The sequence below is a fragment of the Colletotrichum acutatum genome, assembly GCF_030867785.1.
Source record: "Colletotrichum acutatum strain CBS 112980 chromosome Unknown BDZ83scaffold_68, whole genome shotgun sequence".
NCBI classification, from domain to species: domain Eukaryota; kingdom Fungi; phylum Ascomycota; class Sordariomycetes; order Glomerellales; family Glomerellaceae; genus Colletotrichum; species Colletotrichum acutatum.
In genome coordinates, this window is record NW_026849062.1 from 64,845 (window position 1) to 81,854 (window position 17,010).

Consider the following 17,010-nt stretch of genomic DNA (forward strand, 5'->3'; position numbering starts at 1 on the left):
CCATGATATCACCTCGTGAAAGGAGTCGGCAGCTTGAGTTAGAGCCAGTGCGACCAAGCTATACCATCGGATGTAAGATATTCCACAATCTAGAAGATGCCGGGCAGCAGGACAAACTTCTTCTTTTTGTACGTCTCGGGGAACTCCTTGCGGTACGCGCGCTCCTTGCCCTTAGCCCACTGAGCCATCTGGGCAGCGCCAATGATGATGAAGACGGCAACGGCCCAGCTGCGGCTGGTAATGATGACGCCGATCCACGAGAGGATCTCAAACATGTAGTTGGGGCAGGTGACGAGGGAGAAGCCGTAGCCGCGGGGGATCTGGCGCTCGGTGCCGCCGCGGGAGCGCAGGCTGGCGAGGTTGAGGTGGACAATGGCGTTGGAGGCCTCACCAAAGAGGAAGATGATTGTGCCGATCACGTCGACGGCATCGTTGCGGGCGAGGGCAGTGGGCGAGGTCGGCGAGTAGACGTGCCAGGCGCTGAGGAGGCCGGCAAAGGCCCAGTAGAAGAAGGAGTTCTTGAAGATGTTGCGGAGGGGCATGGTGTTGGCGGAGAACTTGTGCACGAAGAGGGTCTCGTATTCGCGCTTGAGGAAGTGGCCGAGGAACATGGCGAGGGTGAGGAGCTGGGTCGGTGAGAGGGCCTTCTTGGTGCCGGGGCCCGAGTAGATGTAGGGGCGCAGGCCGACGACGGCGATGTGGATGAGGATGGGTCCGAGGTACTCGATTACGAAGACGGTACTCCATGCCAATTGGGGTCCTGCGCAAAGAAAGAAGTCAGTTCAGACATCTCGTCTATATCCTGTCCAAACCATCGTATTCGGAATCGGGCGCTGGATCGCAACATACCGAGATCCTTGACCAACACCTGGCCGGCAGAGATAACAGCCTCCTCGCTGCTGATTTGTGCCTTGCGGTTCTTCAGAGTCTTCTGGGTCGATGGGTCAAAGAGACCGACGCGGTTGAAGTCGCTGAACCCGGCCTGGCGGGCAATGAGGTGCTTGACATCCTCGACGGTGGCATCGGCAGGGACTTCGATAGACTCGGGGAGCTTCTTGATCGGTTGCTTCGGTGCTGTGGAAACACGTGTAAGTAATTTTCTCAGGGTATTCAGCACCTAGTGTGTCTTGCAAGTAATCACTTACAGCGGTTGCTCAGCTTGAGCGTGATTTTGGCTACCATGGCTTCTGATTGTTCTGGGTAAGACGAGGAGTTGTCGCTGGGAAATTCGAAATGCACTTTTTGTGTCTGCCCGAGAAGCTTGGGAGAGAAAGGGCTTCAACGGTGCTGGATTTCGGAGCAGTTGTTGAGAAGCTACTGCACGGCCGCTCGATGTGCCTCGGGATGGGTGGGGTTCTGGTGCATTGGCATATTTGAGTTTGTACCTTGTAGGTGCATAATGCTTCTCTATGCATGGAGGTCGGACGCATCACTTTAAACCGCAAAAATAACTAACATCATACAGTCCTGGCCGCCCGTTGCGACAAGTCGTCCTTGAACTGGCGCACGTAGCTTCAACATAGAAATGTTTAGCAAGCAGCTCGTAGATTTCTACTACACTCCTCTTCTGTTGGGAAAACACCTGAAGTTTTCCAAGAAATGTGAGTTTCGAATCAAAGCCGCTTAGACACCAGTCCCTTCAAGGTTCTCGAGAAGGCACCTCATGAACTAACAGCGAATTTGGGAACCTTGCTTGCCGCCCTATCACTTTTTTTGCGCTGGAGATTTTCGGGATCTGAGTAGGCTGTATCTGGGACCTCTGGTGTTTTCCTCCGACTATATCGCCTTTTGATCTCTCTCTCGACCGCTCGTTGTACGACCACGGACTCTGAAGATGTAGCCTTCGAGACTACCTTAGATGGACTGTTCAGGACAGTATCGACCGTGGTTCTGCTTTAACCTGTGATCTTGGGGGCCAAGGTTTCAAAACAGGTCCCTTTCACTTAGGAATCCACCGCACTGATGATCCAGCCGAGTGTTACTCATGCTACACTGCAGTGTTTGAAGTTGCCGTTGGCTTTGTCTTTGCTTGTCTCCTTCTGGCCTTTCTTCTGGCAACTTCATCTTCAGTCGAGAAATTTCTGTCGAGTACTCCCATGAAGTGATTATTCGAGACCCTTTATATCTGGTCGCAAGAAAAAGAGATGGTTCTCGGAAGATAGAAAGGTCCTTGAAGGTCCCTGGGTTCCGCGTTTCAAGTGAATCTTTGCAGACCAAGTCTTTAATTGTTGTGATCGCATTTTGTAGCATGAAAACAATTGTTCAAGGCTGGTCTAAGCAGAATAAATTATTTCCGACCGTCTGGTCGATATAGAGAGGGCGCGTGGGAAGGTGCCTGCCTTCCGTTAGCAAAGGTGCACCCACATCATGCCTCCCACCTCCCACTACTCCGATCTACGAATCTTGCCTTCCTTTGCCCTGCCTCTGTCTTCAGCTCTTTGCTTTCTACCTTGCCTCTCCTTGTAACTCTTCACCGTCACTTATCCTCGCAGTCCTAGTGGTTCGAGTGATCCACCTCTCCCCAAGAGAGTGAGCACTCTATCACTTTCACCACTCATTCACGCATTTACGCAATATCGTCGATTCAACACTACAACGCCTACGAGTACGATTAAATGAGTTCCATTCTCTCAGTGTGGGCAAAACACCTTTTCCATTCGTTATTCCACGTACCGACAATAGCTTTTCAGTAGCGTAGTAGCATCGCTCTCACTCAGCTACCGGCAAGCAGACTTCCTTCTCAGAGCCACTCGAAGTGTCGAAAATGAATAGTCTAGGTGCGACTCCGGAGTTTATTCCGGGACGTCCTTTCCACCTTGGATTGGGGAAATGCTCCACGAACGCCAACAGGACCATGCCCTCCAATGGAGAGACACTTTCCTTGCGACGACAACGCAGTCGGAAAGTCCAGCCCAAGGTCATCAACGTCCCATCTTCTCCGACAGCCTCATCCAGCACAAGCCAGCAGTCAACAGAGACATCGAGTTCTGCTCTTGATGGCGTCGAAAATTGCAAAGACCACCACATCCATCCATCAAAGAACGGCATACCTCCTGGCACACCCACAGCCCCAGCAGCAGACCGAAGACGCCAGATACAGTTGCATCATATCCCAGTCTATCATAGTCGCGTCTTTCACACTCGACCCCCTCCAAATGCACCAAAAGACCCTGCAGCCGACAGAAGACAAATAGCGAAGGTTGCCCCAGTACCTCTTCAAGTGGTTCCTCAAGCCGTACCCAGTCACTGCCAGTCTAAGGTCTGGCGGAGCCCCAAGACGGAGTTGACGGACGCTTTTTCGAGAGTGCAGCTCGAAATGCAACGCCTTGGCTTCAGCAGGTCGTCTGCTGCCCCGGCCACATTCGAGGAGTACTTGGAAGTTGTCCTAGCCGAGAAAGACCGCAAGATACAACAAAACGCCGCTGTGTTACAGGCCATTAGATTGAAGACAGAACAACAGAAGATGGCGAGACAGAAAGGAGGCGGCGGCCCGGGTCTTCCTTCCAGCAGAGAACCAGCTTCGATTCAAGATCCGGCCTCCGGTTCAGGGCCGAGTTTGGCCACTGCCAACCCATTGTATGGAGCTGATCCATGTTGGAACATTCAGTACACCAAGATAACGGATAGGGCACAAGATCGATGTGCTGAATGGCCTACGCTTGCAGTGTACAAGGAAGCGAGTCGGAGGGCTTCGAACAACAAATGTCTGCCTCCTCCCAAACAGCGCAACGTTCAGGACCGAATAGACTTGGCACTTGGAGATGTGGCGTGGAAAGAGCATGCATCGATTCACCAAGAACATGTTATCGGCTCTGATGACAGAAGGGGCATCTTCTCACCTGGGAACGATGCTTCAACCGAGACTGGTCCAAACAACCACATAGATCCGAATAGTCTCAACGATTGGACCCGAGAAATCATTGACGAAATCATCCTTGAGACAGAGGGCAACGAGACATCGATCACGGACGAAGACAAAGCTTAGGCGGCGTTGAACAAGAGAAGAAAGAGATGCTGTCGAAGTCAATCAGTATAAGAGGCAGAAAGAGGAGGTGGAACGAAGACATGTTATATGGCTCTAGTGCATTGGAAAAAAGTTTGCAGTTGGCAAAAACCAGTGCTGGCTATGGATTGAATATGCCGCATTGGCTTTCGGCGCGGTTATTATTGGTGGCCAGAACACCTGGAAGGAAACAAAGACGTATGAAGCATTGAGAAATTCGACCTTCTTTGCCGGACTTTGGGCTGCAAAGAAACCAGCGGAAATTCTTTTGAGTAGCTAGGGCCGTCGAAACAAGTCTAACTTGGAATCCGTATTGCACAAAGCACGGAAATACGGGGAGGTTATTCAGAGAGAGAGAGCAAGTAGCCTCAAGGAAAACCACCAGCAAAGGCTTAGCGCAAATGTGAAATCTTTCGAATAATTTCCGTCCACCATGAGAGGTGCACGTTGACAGCCCCTGTCCTATACACTTCTGCACCAAACCGATGCTTCGTGGTATTTTGTAAGTTTTGCATATTAACAGGAATGAAATTACCTCCGTATGCCCATGACACTGGAAGGAGCTTACAACATATTCTAGGGTGGCAAGTTTCGTTCCTAAGATACTTGCAATGGAAAGCGTGACCAGAATGCTGTGATAAGAATCTAGCTATGCAATGATTGGAAGCGGAATGCCTTGGTTGAGGCAGCAATATCTTGTTTGTGAATAGCATCGCTTGCGCCTCTCTGAGGTGGAAGAACCCTAAAGAAGAAGAAGCTCTGCCCTGGCAGGAGCAACAGCTAGGGCCACCTGCCAAGGTGAGGTAGGAACCCTTTAAGGTGACCAACCCATGGATAGGTACCTTGAGGAACCTAAGGTGAGAAAGGCCCCTCTTTAGCTCAGGAGCTTCTTCCACCGAGGTTCAGCCGTGGGGTGCAGGGCAGGAACGAGGAAAGGTGGAGGGCTCCAACCCAATGCGGTGAGAAGTGGGGATTTCAGCCTCTCGCTTTCTGTTTGCTGTCCTTCCACCTCCCGCCATCAAACCTTTCCTCCACACAAATACCTTACCTGCTTCGCTCTCCCTCCTCCTCTTCTCTCAACGACCCCAACCACCTCCAATCCCATCTTCCTTCCTCTTGCGCGTCCTCTTCCCGGCATTGTATTTACTTTTCTCCAGGAGCGCATTGGTTCGCGGCTTGACTTTTCTTTCCTTTCCATTCTCCCAAAGACGCGAATCCAAAGCTTGGTTGCGTCTTTTACGCAACCCTCATAACCGAGATGTCAGAATTCTTAGGGTACGAAGACCTGGGGACCCTCCCAATCTCAAGCGCAATTTCGCTCGACATCCTTGCTAACCACATACATATATATATAGATCTCGCATCTCCCTCATCTCCAAGAGCGACATTCGGTAAGGACTTGGAGGACTCTGCACTGCTCCCCAGTCCCCTTGCTCATCGCCTCTAGATATGTCGGCGTTCTTCACGAGATCAACTCAGACGAGTCTACCGTCTCGCTCGAGAATGTTCGCTCTTTCGGAACTGAGGGTCGAAGGAACAGGCCCGAAGAAGAGATAGCACCCTCCGATCAGGTTTATGACTACATCATTTTCCGTGGCAGCGATGTCAAAGATTTGAGGATCGAAGACCACCCAGGCATCAAGGAGAACAAGCCTCCTGCCATGCCTGAGGACCCTGCCATTGTCAACGTAAGTATTACTTCCGCGTAACCCCTCCCCCTCGACGCATTTCATGATGAAATATTGCGGATGTAAATCTTTATCGTCTTGTCGGAAAAGCGCAACTTACACGATGTCGAAATTTCCGTTGCCTTCCTTCTGAATTGAAGCGTCACTTCTCGAATTGTTTGATACAATGTATCGACAACATGGCTAATTATGATGCGCAATGCAGGCTCGTCCTCGCCCCGGCCAGGGACCCAACAACCAGCCGCCTCCTGCGCCTGGCTTCGGTCAACCTCCTTTCCAGAACAACTTTTACCCCCCACCTGGCCCATGGGGTCCCGCCCCCGGTCCTGGTCGCGGTGGTCCCGTTCCTCCCGCTGGGATGGGCGGCATGCCCTACCCTCCTCCGCCAGGATGGTTCCCTCCCGGTCCCCCGGGCCAAGGCTTCCCTCCCGGCCCTGAACAGTGGAATAACTACAACAACTACCCTCCCGGTCCCCGTGGACCTGCAGGTCCCGGCGGACCTCACGGCCCTGGTGGTGTACCTGGTCAGGCTCCTGAGAACCGTGGCACTCCCGGTCCTCAGGATGGAAAGCCTGCGCCGATTGGCGCTGCTGGTGACAAGCAGAAGCCCGCCACCCCGGCCGCTCAAGGTGCACCAAGCGAACCGAAGACGGCACCTCCGCCTGGGTTCCAGGCACCCGCCCCGACGCCCCCTGTCGACTCGAAGCCCTCTGTGGCAGAGGTCAAGGCGACTGCTGCATCTTTGAACGCAGCTGGCCCCGCTAAGCCTGTCGAGCTTCCTGTGCCCACAGGACCGAAGAACATTGGCCGCGTCCAGCCTGTGATTCCCCTGGCTGGTTCTATGCCCAAGGCCTTCCCGGTGCCTGTGAACGATAGCAACGCTGCGCAATCTGCTCCTAAGGCTGCCGCGGCGCCCACTGCCGCTTCTGTACGCGACGCGACTGAGGCAGCAAAGGCCGCCGTCGCTTTGGCTATGGCGAACATGAATGCTGGCAACGTTGCAGTTCCGGCTGCGCCCCAGGGCAACGGCAATGCGATGGACAACTTGACTAAGAAGGTCAATGAAATGAGAGTCAACGCTGCCCGAACAACCCAGCCAGGAGGAGGCCGGGGACGAGGCCGCGGCGGCCGCCAAGGTTCAGCCCAGGGCCAGGGCCAGGCTAAGGTCGACGTGCCAGATGCGGACTTTGACTTCGCTCAAGCCAATGCGAAGTTCAACAAGGATGACCTGGTGAAGGAAGCGATCGCTGGATCGCCTCTGAACGAGACTCCTAGCAATGGACCTGCAGCCGAAGTTCCTGCTCCCGAGGTCCCAGGCACTAACCCGCCGATTGCGTACAACAAGACCCGATCATTCTTCGACAACATCTCGAGCGAGGCTAAAGATCGGGCAGACAACAACGGTCAGAAGCCCGGCGGTCGTGAATGGCGCGGTGAGGAACAACGCAAGAACATGGAGACCTTCGGCCAAGGAAGTGTTGATGGCGTATACAGAGGCTACCGTGGCAGAGGCCGTGGCCGCGGACGCGGTTTTAGTGGCGGTCGTGGCGGAAGAGGCAGCTACCGTGGTCGTGGTGGCCAAGGTGCCCCGTCTCCGGCTGCGAACTAGACGCCTCTTGAGGCCAGGGCATCGCGAACGGTTTCGCATGCTGCTTGGAGCAATCTGTCTTCGGACACTGCGATTCCGGATCGGGCGAAGGACTCACGATTTTAACGGACGTAACTCGATTTTTGAATGGAGCATGCGTCCTTTCAAGACATGCCAATCATGCAACACTTTATACGATGTATTATCACTCCTCGATTCTCGATTTTTCTCGGATTCCCTTGGCGATGGAGCACTGGGCAGGCAAGTCCTCTGCATTGGTTTTGCCAGATGGGCAGGAATCATAGGACTGCTATTTTGACACGCATGGGATCGGAAGGAGTTTGGCAAGTGGTAGCCGCAAGCAATGGGAGCTGCGGTCTCATGAATGCGCGGTGACGACAAAAAGGGAATATCAGGCGTGAGTAGCTAGCATTGACTTCTCGTTTACTCGTTGGATCGGGGGACAACCCGGAACAACACGATACGACAGTAGAGACAGGTCTTCTACCTGGCATATGAAAGGGAGCATGAGTACCCTGAAGGTCTGAATCCAAGCGATCAGGATTGGAGAAGGTACGAGAAAAAGAGGATTTCTTTTGGTGGTAGAACCTAGAATCAGGCGACGTGGATAAAGACTCTGGGTCTTCCATCATCGAATGCAATCACGCCAGCCACCAATTTTCAAGTGCACCTTGTCCATTCTACTGTGACAATGTTGGCAGAAATTAACGGAAGGATGCGGACAATGCCAAGAAAGCCATGGTAATACATTGCGCTGCAAGGAAGCTCCACCTTGTCGATTGTTGGATCGGAGAACTCTCAAGTGTGTTTGCCCTGCAAGTGCCGAAGATAGGTTGCTGGTGCGGATACTGGAGATAGGTCGTGAATTGATGTATAAAATTTGCCCCGCCACACCCCGCCAAACGTCATGCACCTCAGTCAGACACGTTTTCGGCGTGACGCACTCTGCTTGTAAACCTCTAGTAGGCACACAAGACTTGTGCCACTGTCGCTAATCAATTCCGAAAAAATCTCCCACGACAACAGTTATTCCCCTCCAACACTCACCTCACCACTGAGAAGCTCTCACTGATTGAACTATTGCGCAATGTCGAGCCGTCAGCTACGCAAGCTGCAAAAGCAGCGGGAGCTCGAACAGCTCCAAGAAGCCCAGGCCACTGCAGACGAGTCCAGCGAAGAGGAACCCGAGCCAGCGCCCATCAAGCCCCGACAGAGTTTATTTGCAGCTCTCGGAGGCGACGATGACGACGACGATGAGAACGACGACGAGAAGTCTGATGATGCGCAAGACGAACCGGAGCCTGAGCCAGAAGTAGTGCCGCAGCCTGCGAAAAAGAAGAACAAGAAAAAGAAGAAGAAGACCAAGAGGGCTGCGACCCAGGACGAACCTCCCAAACCAGCCGACGACAAGGAGGATGAGATTGACCGGGCCCTTCAGGAGCTCAAAATAGCCCGCAATGCAAGCACCGATGCCTCGGACAACCTTGCCCAGCGCAGCCGCGATATCGACGACTTGTTGCAGATCAACACTCAATACCTGAGAGCGATTCACGAGATGCGAGCTCTTTTCGGAAAGGAGGCCATTCAAGCTGCCCAAGATGAAGAGAGAGCCGAGCAGGAGGCGGCGCGCCGACAAAGAGGCCCGACTCAGCAGGTCGATCTGGAGACGGCGCTTCGAGGGGACCCGCGGAAGAAGTTGCCTGAGATTTCGCTGCGACGCAATGTTTTCATCCAAGGCAAGGAGACGTGGCCCCGCGCTACTGCCGTGGGCCTGGTCATGAAGGAGATCAGAAAGGGCTCCGATGGTCTTACCGAGTTCGCTTTTGTCCACGAGAAGGCTTACGACAACGTCCAGATCATGTTCTTCAGCTGCGTTCAGCTTGGTGACCCCATGCAGATGGTGAACCTGTTGATACGGTATCCCTATCACATCTCGACTTTGCTCCAAGTGAGCAAGGTGGCTATCCAGGACCAGAACCAGTCACTGGCTGCAGACCTCTGCGAGCGAGCACTCTTCACATTCGGCCGATCTACGACATCCGCCTTTAGACAGAAATTGGAGCAGGGCAAGGCTCGCCTGGACTTCCGCCGTCCCGAGAACCGCGAACTCTGGTTGGCAGGATATACATATCTCAAGAGTCTCATCCGCAAGGGGACGTATAGGACGGCTCTTGAGTGGGCGAAGCTTCTGTTCAGTCTCAACCCGAATGATCCTTACGGCATGAAGTATTTCATCCACACTCTAGCAATCCGAGCACGTCAAGCGCAGTGGCTCATTGAGTTCCTCAATACTGGTGAGTTCGTGGCCGATGAGACGGACGACACCTACATCAAGCAAACCATGGTCCTCGCCAAGCTTCAGGTGGGTGACACGAAGGGAGCAAAGATGGCTGCAGTGGCCGGCATGGAGCGGTTGCCGTGGCTATACTGTGCCCTCTTCCAGGCGCTGAACCTGGAAGCGCCGCCCCCCTTGTGGGGAGTTCGACCTGACACGGACGAGCGCGAGTTCTGGACGAAGCTGTACGTTCACCAGGCAAAGGACATCTGGAACAACACGCAAGCAATCGATTTGCTCAAAGAGGCCGTCAAGATTGCGAAGAAGCCGACAGAGACGCTTCCTGAGGATATGCCGGCAACAACCCGTACAGCGAGATGGACGTGGTTGGAGGACACGCCGGCCTTGTTGAGTGGCATTCCGAGGGCCATTCTCACCCGGGAGCCAAACTACGCCTTCGATCCGCTCCCGCCTCTGGAGGATGAGAACATCTTTTCGAGTGAGGGAGTTCGGATGCCGTGGCGGCAAGACAACGGGCAGGGTGGAGGCATGCTCGTCCAGGAGCGAGCACTTCTCAACATGCTTCGCAGACAGCGTCAGCGAGCAGATGCCCGGGGCGGTGGAGCCGGCGCGGCCGCAGGAGCTGGTGCTATGGGAGGAATGATGGGTGCGTTCCCAGAAGACGAAGATGACGCCGGCGATGGCGATGGCGACTTTGGTGATGCATGGGAGGGAGCATTCTCTGAAGGTGAGGGCGACGACGATGACGACGATTTCTTGGAGGGCGAAGGAGGGCAACCCCCATCGGCTGGCGTGGTGCAGCGGCTTGCTGACTTGCTGGCGTCTATGATACCCGGCGGTTGGCCCGCTGAACCAACCGTTGGCGATGAGGCGGAAGGCACGGATGAGGAAATGCCGCCTCTGGTTGACGGCGACGAGGGTGCTGGTGGTGATGAGGCACGTCAACAGCCTGGGGCAAACTAGCCGCAACGATCAACTGGCTGTGCCTATCTACATGAAGGTTTTGTTGCCCTCGATAGATTCTTAGAGGTATAGAGGATACCCAAACAAGAGAATTGATCAAATGATGTCCACCTCGTTTATTCTTACCATACATACTACTACGTATCAGCCCGAAATCAACTTGCAGTCGTCCTCAACATGCACACGGACCCCTGTCCTAGCGCGAGCAGACTAACTTGCGGGTTCGACCGCACGCGACATCCATGAAAGGTCGGAACGAGAGAAGGGGGCGGAAGCAAGGACGATCTGCCAAGTATGAAGAAAGAGAAACGGAGGCGGTTCCCTGGATCCTGGGACATCTCACGTGTGAAGGGTCTGTAGTCGCAACCCGCGACATAATATCTGTCCTGTAAGGTACTTCACTTTGTAATACACTTGTGCAATTATCTGTACCACTGACACTCTGAAATGAAATGCGCTCACTCAGTACCTCACGGCGGGAATGGGGGGGGGGGGTCCCTCTGTTTCAGGGGGGTGATTCGGGGAGAGAATCAGAAAAGAGCATTTTGGAAGTTGCAAAGGGCTGAGGTGAGCAAGTTTCAGAAGCGAGACGGGGAACTCTTCCTTCTGGGGGTGGTCGGTTCAACTTAGGCGCTAGCGGCTACTGGGGGGTTGGTAGGTGGGAGTACCAGAGTGGAGGGTTCGGATGTCAGTGAGCGTGCTGCGCGGCCTTCTCTTGCGCCATCGACGGGCGGTTCCTATGGGAATTAATAATGCGATTTAGCAGCACCAAGGAGGACAGATATATAATCGTCCAGATGACCACCATCTCATTCGGACTGCCGATGATTCTTCTCTGATTTTCTATTTTCGACTTAAAGATACCCCTTCCTTCAACAGTTCTCGTAATACAAGCGACTCACCGTAAACCACACAGGATTATAAACGACTGGAGCTTTCCTTGCCCCTCCTTAATAGCTCTCTTCTACCCCGCCAAACGCCATACCGCAAACTCTCCCACCTGCAACCCACCGAATTTCCAACCTTTCAAACTCCTTCCAAACACCACCACCAAAAACCGACACAATGGCTGAGCACACCTACAAGTTCAACGTCAGCATGAGCTGCGGCGGCTGCTCCGGCGCCGTTGACCGTGTCCTGAAGAAGCTGGATGGTTAGTCCCCCTCCCCACAGATTCCCTCCCCATGCCGAAAGAACATGTGCTGACCGAAGCTTTGTCCGAATACAGGCGTCAAGTCGTACGAAGTCTCTCTCGAGAGCCAGACCGCCACCGTTATCGCTGAGGACAGCCTGCCCTACGAGAAGGTTCTCCAGACCATCTCCAAGACTGGCAAGAAGGTCAACTCTGGCAGCGCCGACGGTGTTGAGCAGAGCATCGAGGTCACCGCATAAACACTTTTCTCGATCTGAGTAGCGGACGGAACATTGTTTGGGCAAGGAGTTTACATGGAAATGTTATGGACCACTGCGACTGAACGTGGTGCGACACTACGTTTTTTGCTGCGGAGGACTTTTTTGCTTTTGCGCACTGGAGAAACCCCTCATCAAAAATAGATATACTATGGTCGCTTCGACTTTTCACACTTGTCTGCGTCTACTTTCTGCTATCGAGAATGGAAGGCCCCAAAAGGTATATGGCTCAAGCACTGTGTTGTTGCTTGACTGTGGCCACATGTGAATAGCTTTTCATGGCTGGATGCCAATGGCTGGAGGAGTAGCCTTTAGGGTCTTCTTCTGGCCATATCCTGTGCTCTTTGCCGTGAAGCCACAGCCCACCCGATAATCTTTATGAGTTATAGATCATCATCTTCAATGGTTCCTTGCCAACCGTCCAGCCAATCTTGGCGTTTTAACTTTTGAAACTTTGAAGCTGCGCAAGATCTCATTGCGAAGGGGAAGTTTGTAAGATTTTCCAGTGAATGTTTGCTGTCACCGGCTCACACAGAGGTACGTACTATCACTCGAGCATCGCTACCCACAAAACATAGTATACTCCTAACAAATATCACTGCCGGAGCTCTTTGGACTTTGTTTGCAAACAAGGCGTCGGAACTGGGCGAATCAGGGCCATATCTGTTGCCTCCTAGATTGTAGCTCACGATGCCAATGTTACCATATCAGCCTAAGATCAGGGTCCTTATCGTCGCATTTCATCACCTATTCTCAAAATGATGGTGGTAATGCCAATAGCAGTGGAGAAGAGATAACCCGCCCTCATCTAGGTGACATTAATATAAGGCCTTGCCTGCTCCGAGCTACTCTCTGAAGATTTCGCATAACTGCAGCAGCACGCGTAATGCGGCATGAACAAGCTGATCGGCTTGGGCTTTATTGATATGTCATCTCAACATGGAACGGCGGGAAGCTTTGTTGGACCGCAGATGGCTACCGAGACAACAAGAAGCTGCCCCTCCTATCTAGAAACTTCGTTATTGGCCCGGGATGGACGTGCCCCTCTTGTCCTCAATGAAGTTTTGCCATGGATGGCAGGGTTGCTACCTACTTCGGTCTGCAATAAGGTCGCCGCCGTCTCATCAAGGGACACATTAGAAGGGCCTTGGGGATCTCCCACCGCCGATCTTGGTGCCTTGCCCAATGGGAGCCTCTAGATCGAGCATGAGACGGGAGAAAACGTGAAGTAAGGACCCTGAAAGAAAGAGATAGGCAGCATGTTTGGAAGCATACGTCTGGTTAGTTACGTAGGGCGGCCAGGTAGTAAGGTAAGGTATCCAGCAGTGGCTGTCGACACCCGGAGCTCACCTCAGTCCCAAGGGTACCCACACCCGCCAACGCCACCCGGGGAGCCGGGGAGGAGTGCCTACCAACGTCATTTTTGCGCCGTGGGTGGTGGGGGGCGATGAGAAAGGGCTGGGGGCCACGGGGGGTAACCCGCACAAAGCGCCGGCCGATGAAGCGGCTGGATACGTTTTTGCGGTGTGGCCATCGGTGTTTTCTTTGCTTTGCGCGCCTGAGGTCTGTCTAGGATGGTGGGAGGTGGGAGAGACAAGTGAAAAGGGAAAGCGTCACACAGACAGATGACCGTCCGGCCCTGCCAGATGACGACCGGACCCGAAAGTGGGTGGCGGTGCTTGTACCGTTCCCCGTTTTTTTTTTGCTTCCACGGGGTCTTGCCAGACGAATTATTTGGTGAGATGCACGAAGTACAGAGCACGTACCCTTACCCTTAGTTAGCTGCCCGAACCTCTCATAACACTTCTGCCTTTTCCTTGCATCAAAAGATGAGACCGCTGGGTTGCAGTTCTCGACACTAATGCATTTTCAAGCTTTTGCAAAACATACTGCTGCTGCCTTGAAGTCAAAACGGACACTTTTCACTTCATCCGACTACAACTCTACTTCAAACTCAACCGGCAACACTATTTGAGGGAGGAGAAGAACCGGCTTCCAGAAGTCATCTCGGAGGCCGCCATCTCATCTCTATACCTACCACCGAGGAAGAAACAAAAAAAATCGTCCTATATTCGCACACAACCAAATTCTTTCCATCGCAGCTCTTTCCATACACAAACACTGTTCACAATGGGAACACCGTTCGTGTCCCTTCTGGAGCCGACCCGGCTCGACGCCTACATCCGCGGCGCGCCGCACGACGAGCAGCCGGCGACGATACCAAAGGAGATTTGCGACGCCATGGAGGTGCGCGAGGCCGTCTTCGTCGCGGAGCAAGGCGTCCCCGCCGAGAACGAGTTCGACGCCGACGACAGCCGCGCCTGCCATTGGGTCTCGTACGCGTCCGTCAATAAAGTCGTCGAGCAGGAGGTGCTCGACGACGCCGGCAACGTCGTCCGGCCCCGCCGCAGCAGCACCCGCAGCACGCCCATCGGCACCATCCGCCTGGTGCCCTTTCCCCACGCCCCGCACCCCAAGAACGGGGGCGTCTACTGGGACGGGGTGTTGAAGGAGGACCCAGCCGTGGCGGCGGATGCTGCGCCGAACGGGGAGAAGAAGGTGGTGGCGGACAAGGAGTCTTCCGAGTCGGCGAGCAGTCCCGTGGAGGAAAAGGCCGAGAGCGCGGCGGAGCACGTGGGCGAGGAGAGGCGCATGTCAGCAACAAAAGTCTTTGCGCCGGACCGCGCGACGGCGCTGCACGACGGGCGGGAGCCGTACGTGAAACTGGGCCGGCTGGCCGTGGTCAAGGAGTTTAGGGGACACCGGATCGCGAGGCTGCTGGTCACGACGGCGCTGGCGTGGCTGCGGGCGCACCCGAGCTACTTTGATCCCAGTATCAAGGAGATGGGACTCGAGGCGATCGGGGCAACGAGCGCAGAGGAGGTGCCCAAGTGGAGGGGGCTCGTCTGCGTGCACTCGCAGGCGGCCGTGGTGGGCGCGTGGGAGAAGTTTGGGTTCCGGGTCGACGAGGAGATGGGGACGTGGTGGGAGGAGGGGATCGAGCACAAGGGTATGTTTATGCGGTTGGATGTCGAGGAGGAGAAGCCCATTCTTTGAAGGGGGTTTGATGGAAAGAAAGGTGATGCTGGACTGGAGGGTGGCTGCTTAAAAGGAGAGAATAGAGGGCTGGGGAGGCATCATCGCCTGGCTTAGCAATGATTGATGATGGGGATCTGGGTCGATCGAGATGGGGGATCTTTGATGGTTTACGATACCCCATGATGACTTTCTGCTTTTTGGACCATGGTCCCTTAATATTACTTAGTAGTTTCGTCAAGACGATATGGGCATGTCGAGTTCATACATGCGTTTCCAGGGTACCATAATGTGGGATGAAGCAGTGACATGCTATGACGTTACGATGTCAGGGCGTCTCATACAATCAACGATGACGATACTGGGAGGAAGACAAAGGGGATATCATTCTCATCTCACATTAGACACCGTGGGGAAACGCCGGGGTATTGTTCATTTGCTCTGACGAGCTTCGGCTTGTATTGGAATAAACCACCTTTTAAGCCGTGAAGAGACAAGATGCCGTAGCAGCTGCGTTCCCCCATTTCCCCAAAACGCGCGCAAATGCAAAACAAAAAGGGTCACCAGCGCAAAACACCGCTTTCTTTTCGTTCATGATTTGAAGAAAAAAGACGTTGAATTGCCCTGTTATGTAATACCACGCCTCCGATTTGATTTGTCCCCCAGAAAGCAGTTTTTTGACGTCTCGATAGAGAAATAGGGAAAAGGGGGAGGTTGTAGATGGAACCCCCATTTTTTCAACAGGTCTCCTCCACGTTTTTGTTGCCCGCCCTTTCTTAGCTCCCTCCCCTTTCTCTCATTTCTCCAAACCAAGCGTGTTCACGGGGAACGAGCATGAGAAGGTTATGCCTTTTCCCACTATTTCCCGGGGAAAGAAAGACAAAACCACCCACAGTCCCCAGACACACGCCTCTCCAAATCCCAGCAGCAGAGTTTCATAGCCCTTTCCACGAGGGGTAAAACACATAGACAAAAGGGAGTGATGAAAAACCCTTTACCGGTTGGACTTGGCGACACGCTCGAGCTCGTCCTTCTTCTTGATGGCGTAGGAGTTGCTGGAGCCCTTGGCGGCGTTGATGAGCTCCTCGGCAAGGCACTCGGCAATGGACTTGACGTTGCGGAAGGAGGCCTCACGGGCACCGGTGGTGAGGAGGGCGATGGCCTGGTTGACGCGGCGGAGGGGGGAGACATCGACGGCCTGGCGACGGACGGTACCGGCGGAACCGATACGGGTGGAGTCTTCGCGGGGACCGCAGTTGACGATGGCGTCGACGGCGATCTGGATGGGGTTCTGGTCGGTCATCAGGTGGATCTGTAGTGGCATGTGTTAGTCTTGTGTGTTGTACCTCCTCATTGTGTCTGTAGGTCGGATTGGCCAAAGAGGTTTTTTGGCTTGTGGGTGCGGGCTCGGTAGGGTGGGTGACATACGATCTCGAAGGCGTGGGCAACGATGCGGACAGCCATGAGCTTCTTTCCGTTGTTGCGGCCGTGCATCATGAGGGAGTTGGTGAGACGCTCAATGATGGGGCAGTTGGCCTTGCGGAAGCGCTTGACAGCATAGCGGCCAGCGGAGTGGGTGACATAGACGGGGTTGCGGAGGGAGATGTAGTCACTATTCGAGTCGGTTCGCGATTAGCTTCTTGAATTCTCCAAGTCCCAGTTCCCAATTGCGAGTCCTCTGTAAAATAATGTTCCTCTCGTCGTCGTCGTCGTCGTCGATCGCGTTCCTGCGCAGACAGAAAGAAAAAATGTGCGTGGGAGGTGGACTCACGTCAGAGAGATGTCCCGGACCTCAACATCGTAATCCCACTTGTTGAAGAGCTTGACGTTGCCGACCTCCTTGACAACGTCCTTGGGGAGGACATCGTAGTTGCCCACGCTCTCGACCTCGATATCGCCGCCGTCAGACATTTTCGCTCGACCTTTGGGGGGTTAGTAGACCTTGTTGGGAAGGAAGATCGAGAAAGGCTTGGGGTGGGAAAATGTGGTGGTCGTGGGTTGAAGT

The 17,010-nt window shown here is 54.0% G+C and overlaps 7 protein-coding genes across 7 annotated transcripts; 5 read left to right on the forward strand and 2 right to left on the reverse strand.

Moving 5' to 3' along the window:
- Positions 1 to 89: 89 nt before the first annotated feature.
- Positions 90 to 1,182, reverse strand: BDZ83DRAFT_753699 (3-oxo-5-alpha-steroid 4-dehydrogenase; the record flags this gene model as incomplete). Its single annotated transcript, XM_060514382.1, has 3 exons — positions 90 to 760; positions 850 to 1,074; positions 1,146 to 1,182. The coding sequence occupies 3 exons, from the start codon at positions 1,180 to 1,182 to the stop codon at positions 90 to 92; spliced, it is 933 nt and encodes a 310-aa protein (XP_060363250.1).
- Positions 1,183 to 3,316: 2,134 nt separating this feature from the next.
- Positions 3,317 to 3,985, forward strand: BDZ83DRAFT_753700 (uncharacterized protein; the record flags this gene model as incomplete). The annotated part of the gene is made up of 1 exon (XM_060514383.1): positions 3,317 to 3,985. The coding sequence occupies one exon, from the start codon at positions 3,317 to 3,319 to the stop codon at positions 3,983 to 3,985; it is 669 nt and encodes a 222-aa protein (XP_060363251.1).
- A 1,276-nt stretch (positions 3,986 to 5,261) lies between these two features.
- BDZ83DRAFT_720837 (Scd6-like Sm domain-containing protein) lies at positions 5,262 to 7,300 on the forward strand (the record flags this gene model as incomplete). Its single annotated transcript, XM_060512311.1, has 4 exons — positions 5,262 to 5,278; positions 5,359 to 5,394; positions 5,451 to 5,691; positions 5,897 to 7,300. 4 exons carry the CDS (start codon positions 5,262 to 5,264, stop codon positions 7,298 to 7,300), a joined length of 1,698 nt encoding a protein of 565 aa, XP_060363252.1.
- Positions 7,301 to 8,387: 1,087 nt separating this feature from the next.
- Positions 8,388 to 10,559, forward strand: BDZ83DRAFT_581393 (transcriptional repressor TCF25-domain-containing protein; the record flags this gene model as incomplete). The annotated part of the gene is made up of 1 exon (XM_060505454.1): positions 8,388 to 10,559. One exon carries the CDS (start codon positions 8,388 to 8,390, stop codon positions 10,557 to 10,559), a length of 2,172 nt encoding a protein of 723 aa, XP_060363253.1.
- A 1,065-nt stretch (positions 10,560 to 11,624) lies between these two features.
- On the forward strand, positions 11,625 to 11,951 carry BDZ83DRAFT_581297 (heavy-metal-associated domain-containing protein; the record flags this gene model as incomplete). The annotated part of the gene is made up of 2 exons (XM_060505443.1): positions 11,625 to 11,712; positions 11,788 to 11,951. The coding sequence occupies 2 exons, from the start codon at positions 11,625 to 11,627 to the stop codon at positions 11,949 to 11,951; spliced, it is 252 nt and encodes an 83-aa protein (XP_060363254.1).
- A 2,148-nt stretch (positions 11,952 to 14,099) lies between these two features.
- On the forward strand, positions 14,100 to 15,026 carry BDZ83DRAFT_581352 (acetyltransferase; the record flags this gene model as incomplete). Its single annotated transcript, XM_060505448.1, has 2 exons — positions 14,100 to 14,565; positions 14,638 to 15,026. The coding sequence occupies 2 exons, from the start codon at positions 14,100 to 14,102 to the stop codon at positions 15,024 to 15,026; spliced, it is 855 nt and encodes a 284-aa protein (XP_060363255.1).
- Positions 15,027 to 15,999: 973 nt separating this feature from the next.
- On the reverse strand, positions 16,000 to 16,916 carry BDZ83DRAFT_653253 (40S ribosomal protein S5; the record flags this gene model as incomplete). The annotated part of the gene is made up of 3 exons (XM_060510602.1): positions 16,000 to 16,317; positions 16,434 to 16,617; positions 16,777 to 16,916. The coding sequence occupies 3 exons, from the start codon at positions 16,914 to 16,916 to the stop codon at positions 16,000 to 16,002; spliced, it is 642 nt and encodes a 213-aa protein (XP_060363256.1).
- Between the last annotated feature and the right edge of the window lie 94 nt (positions 16,917 to 17,010).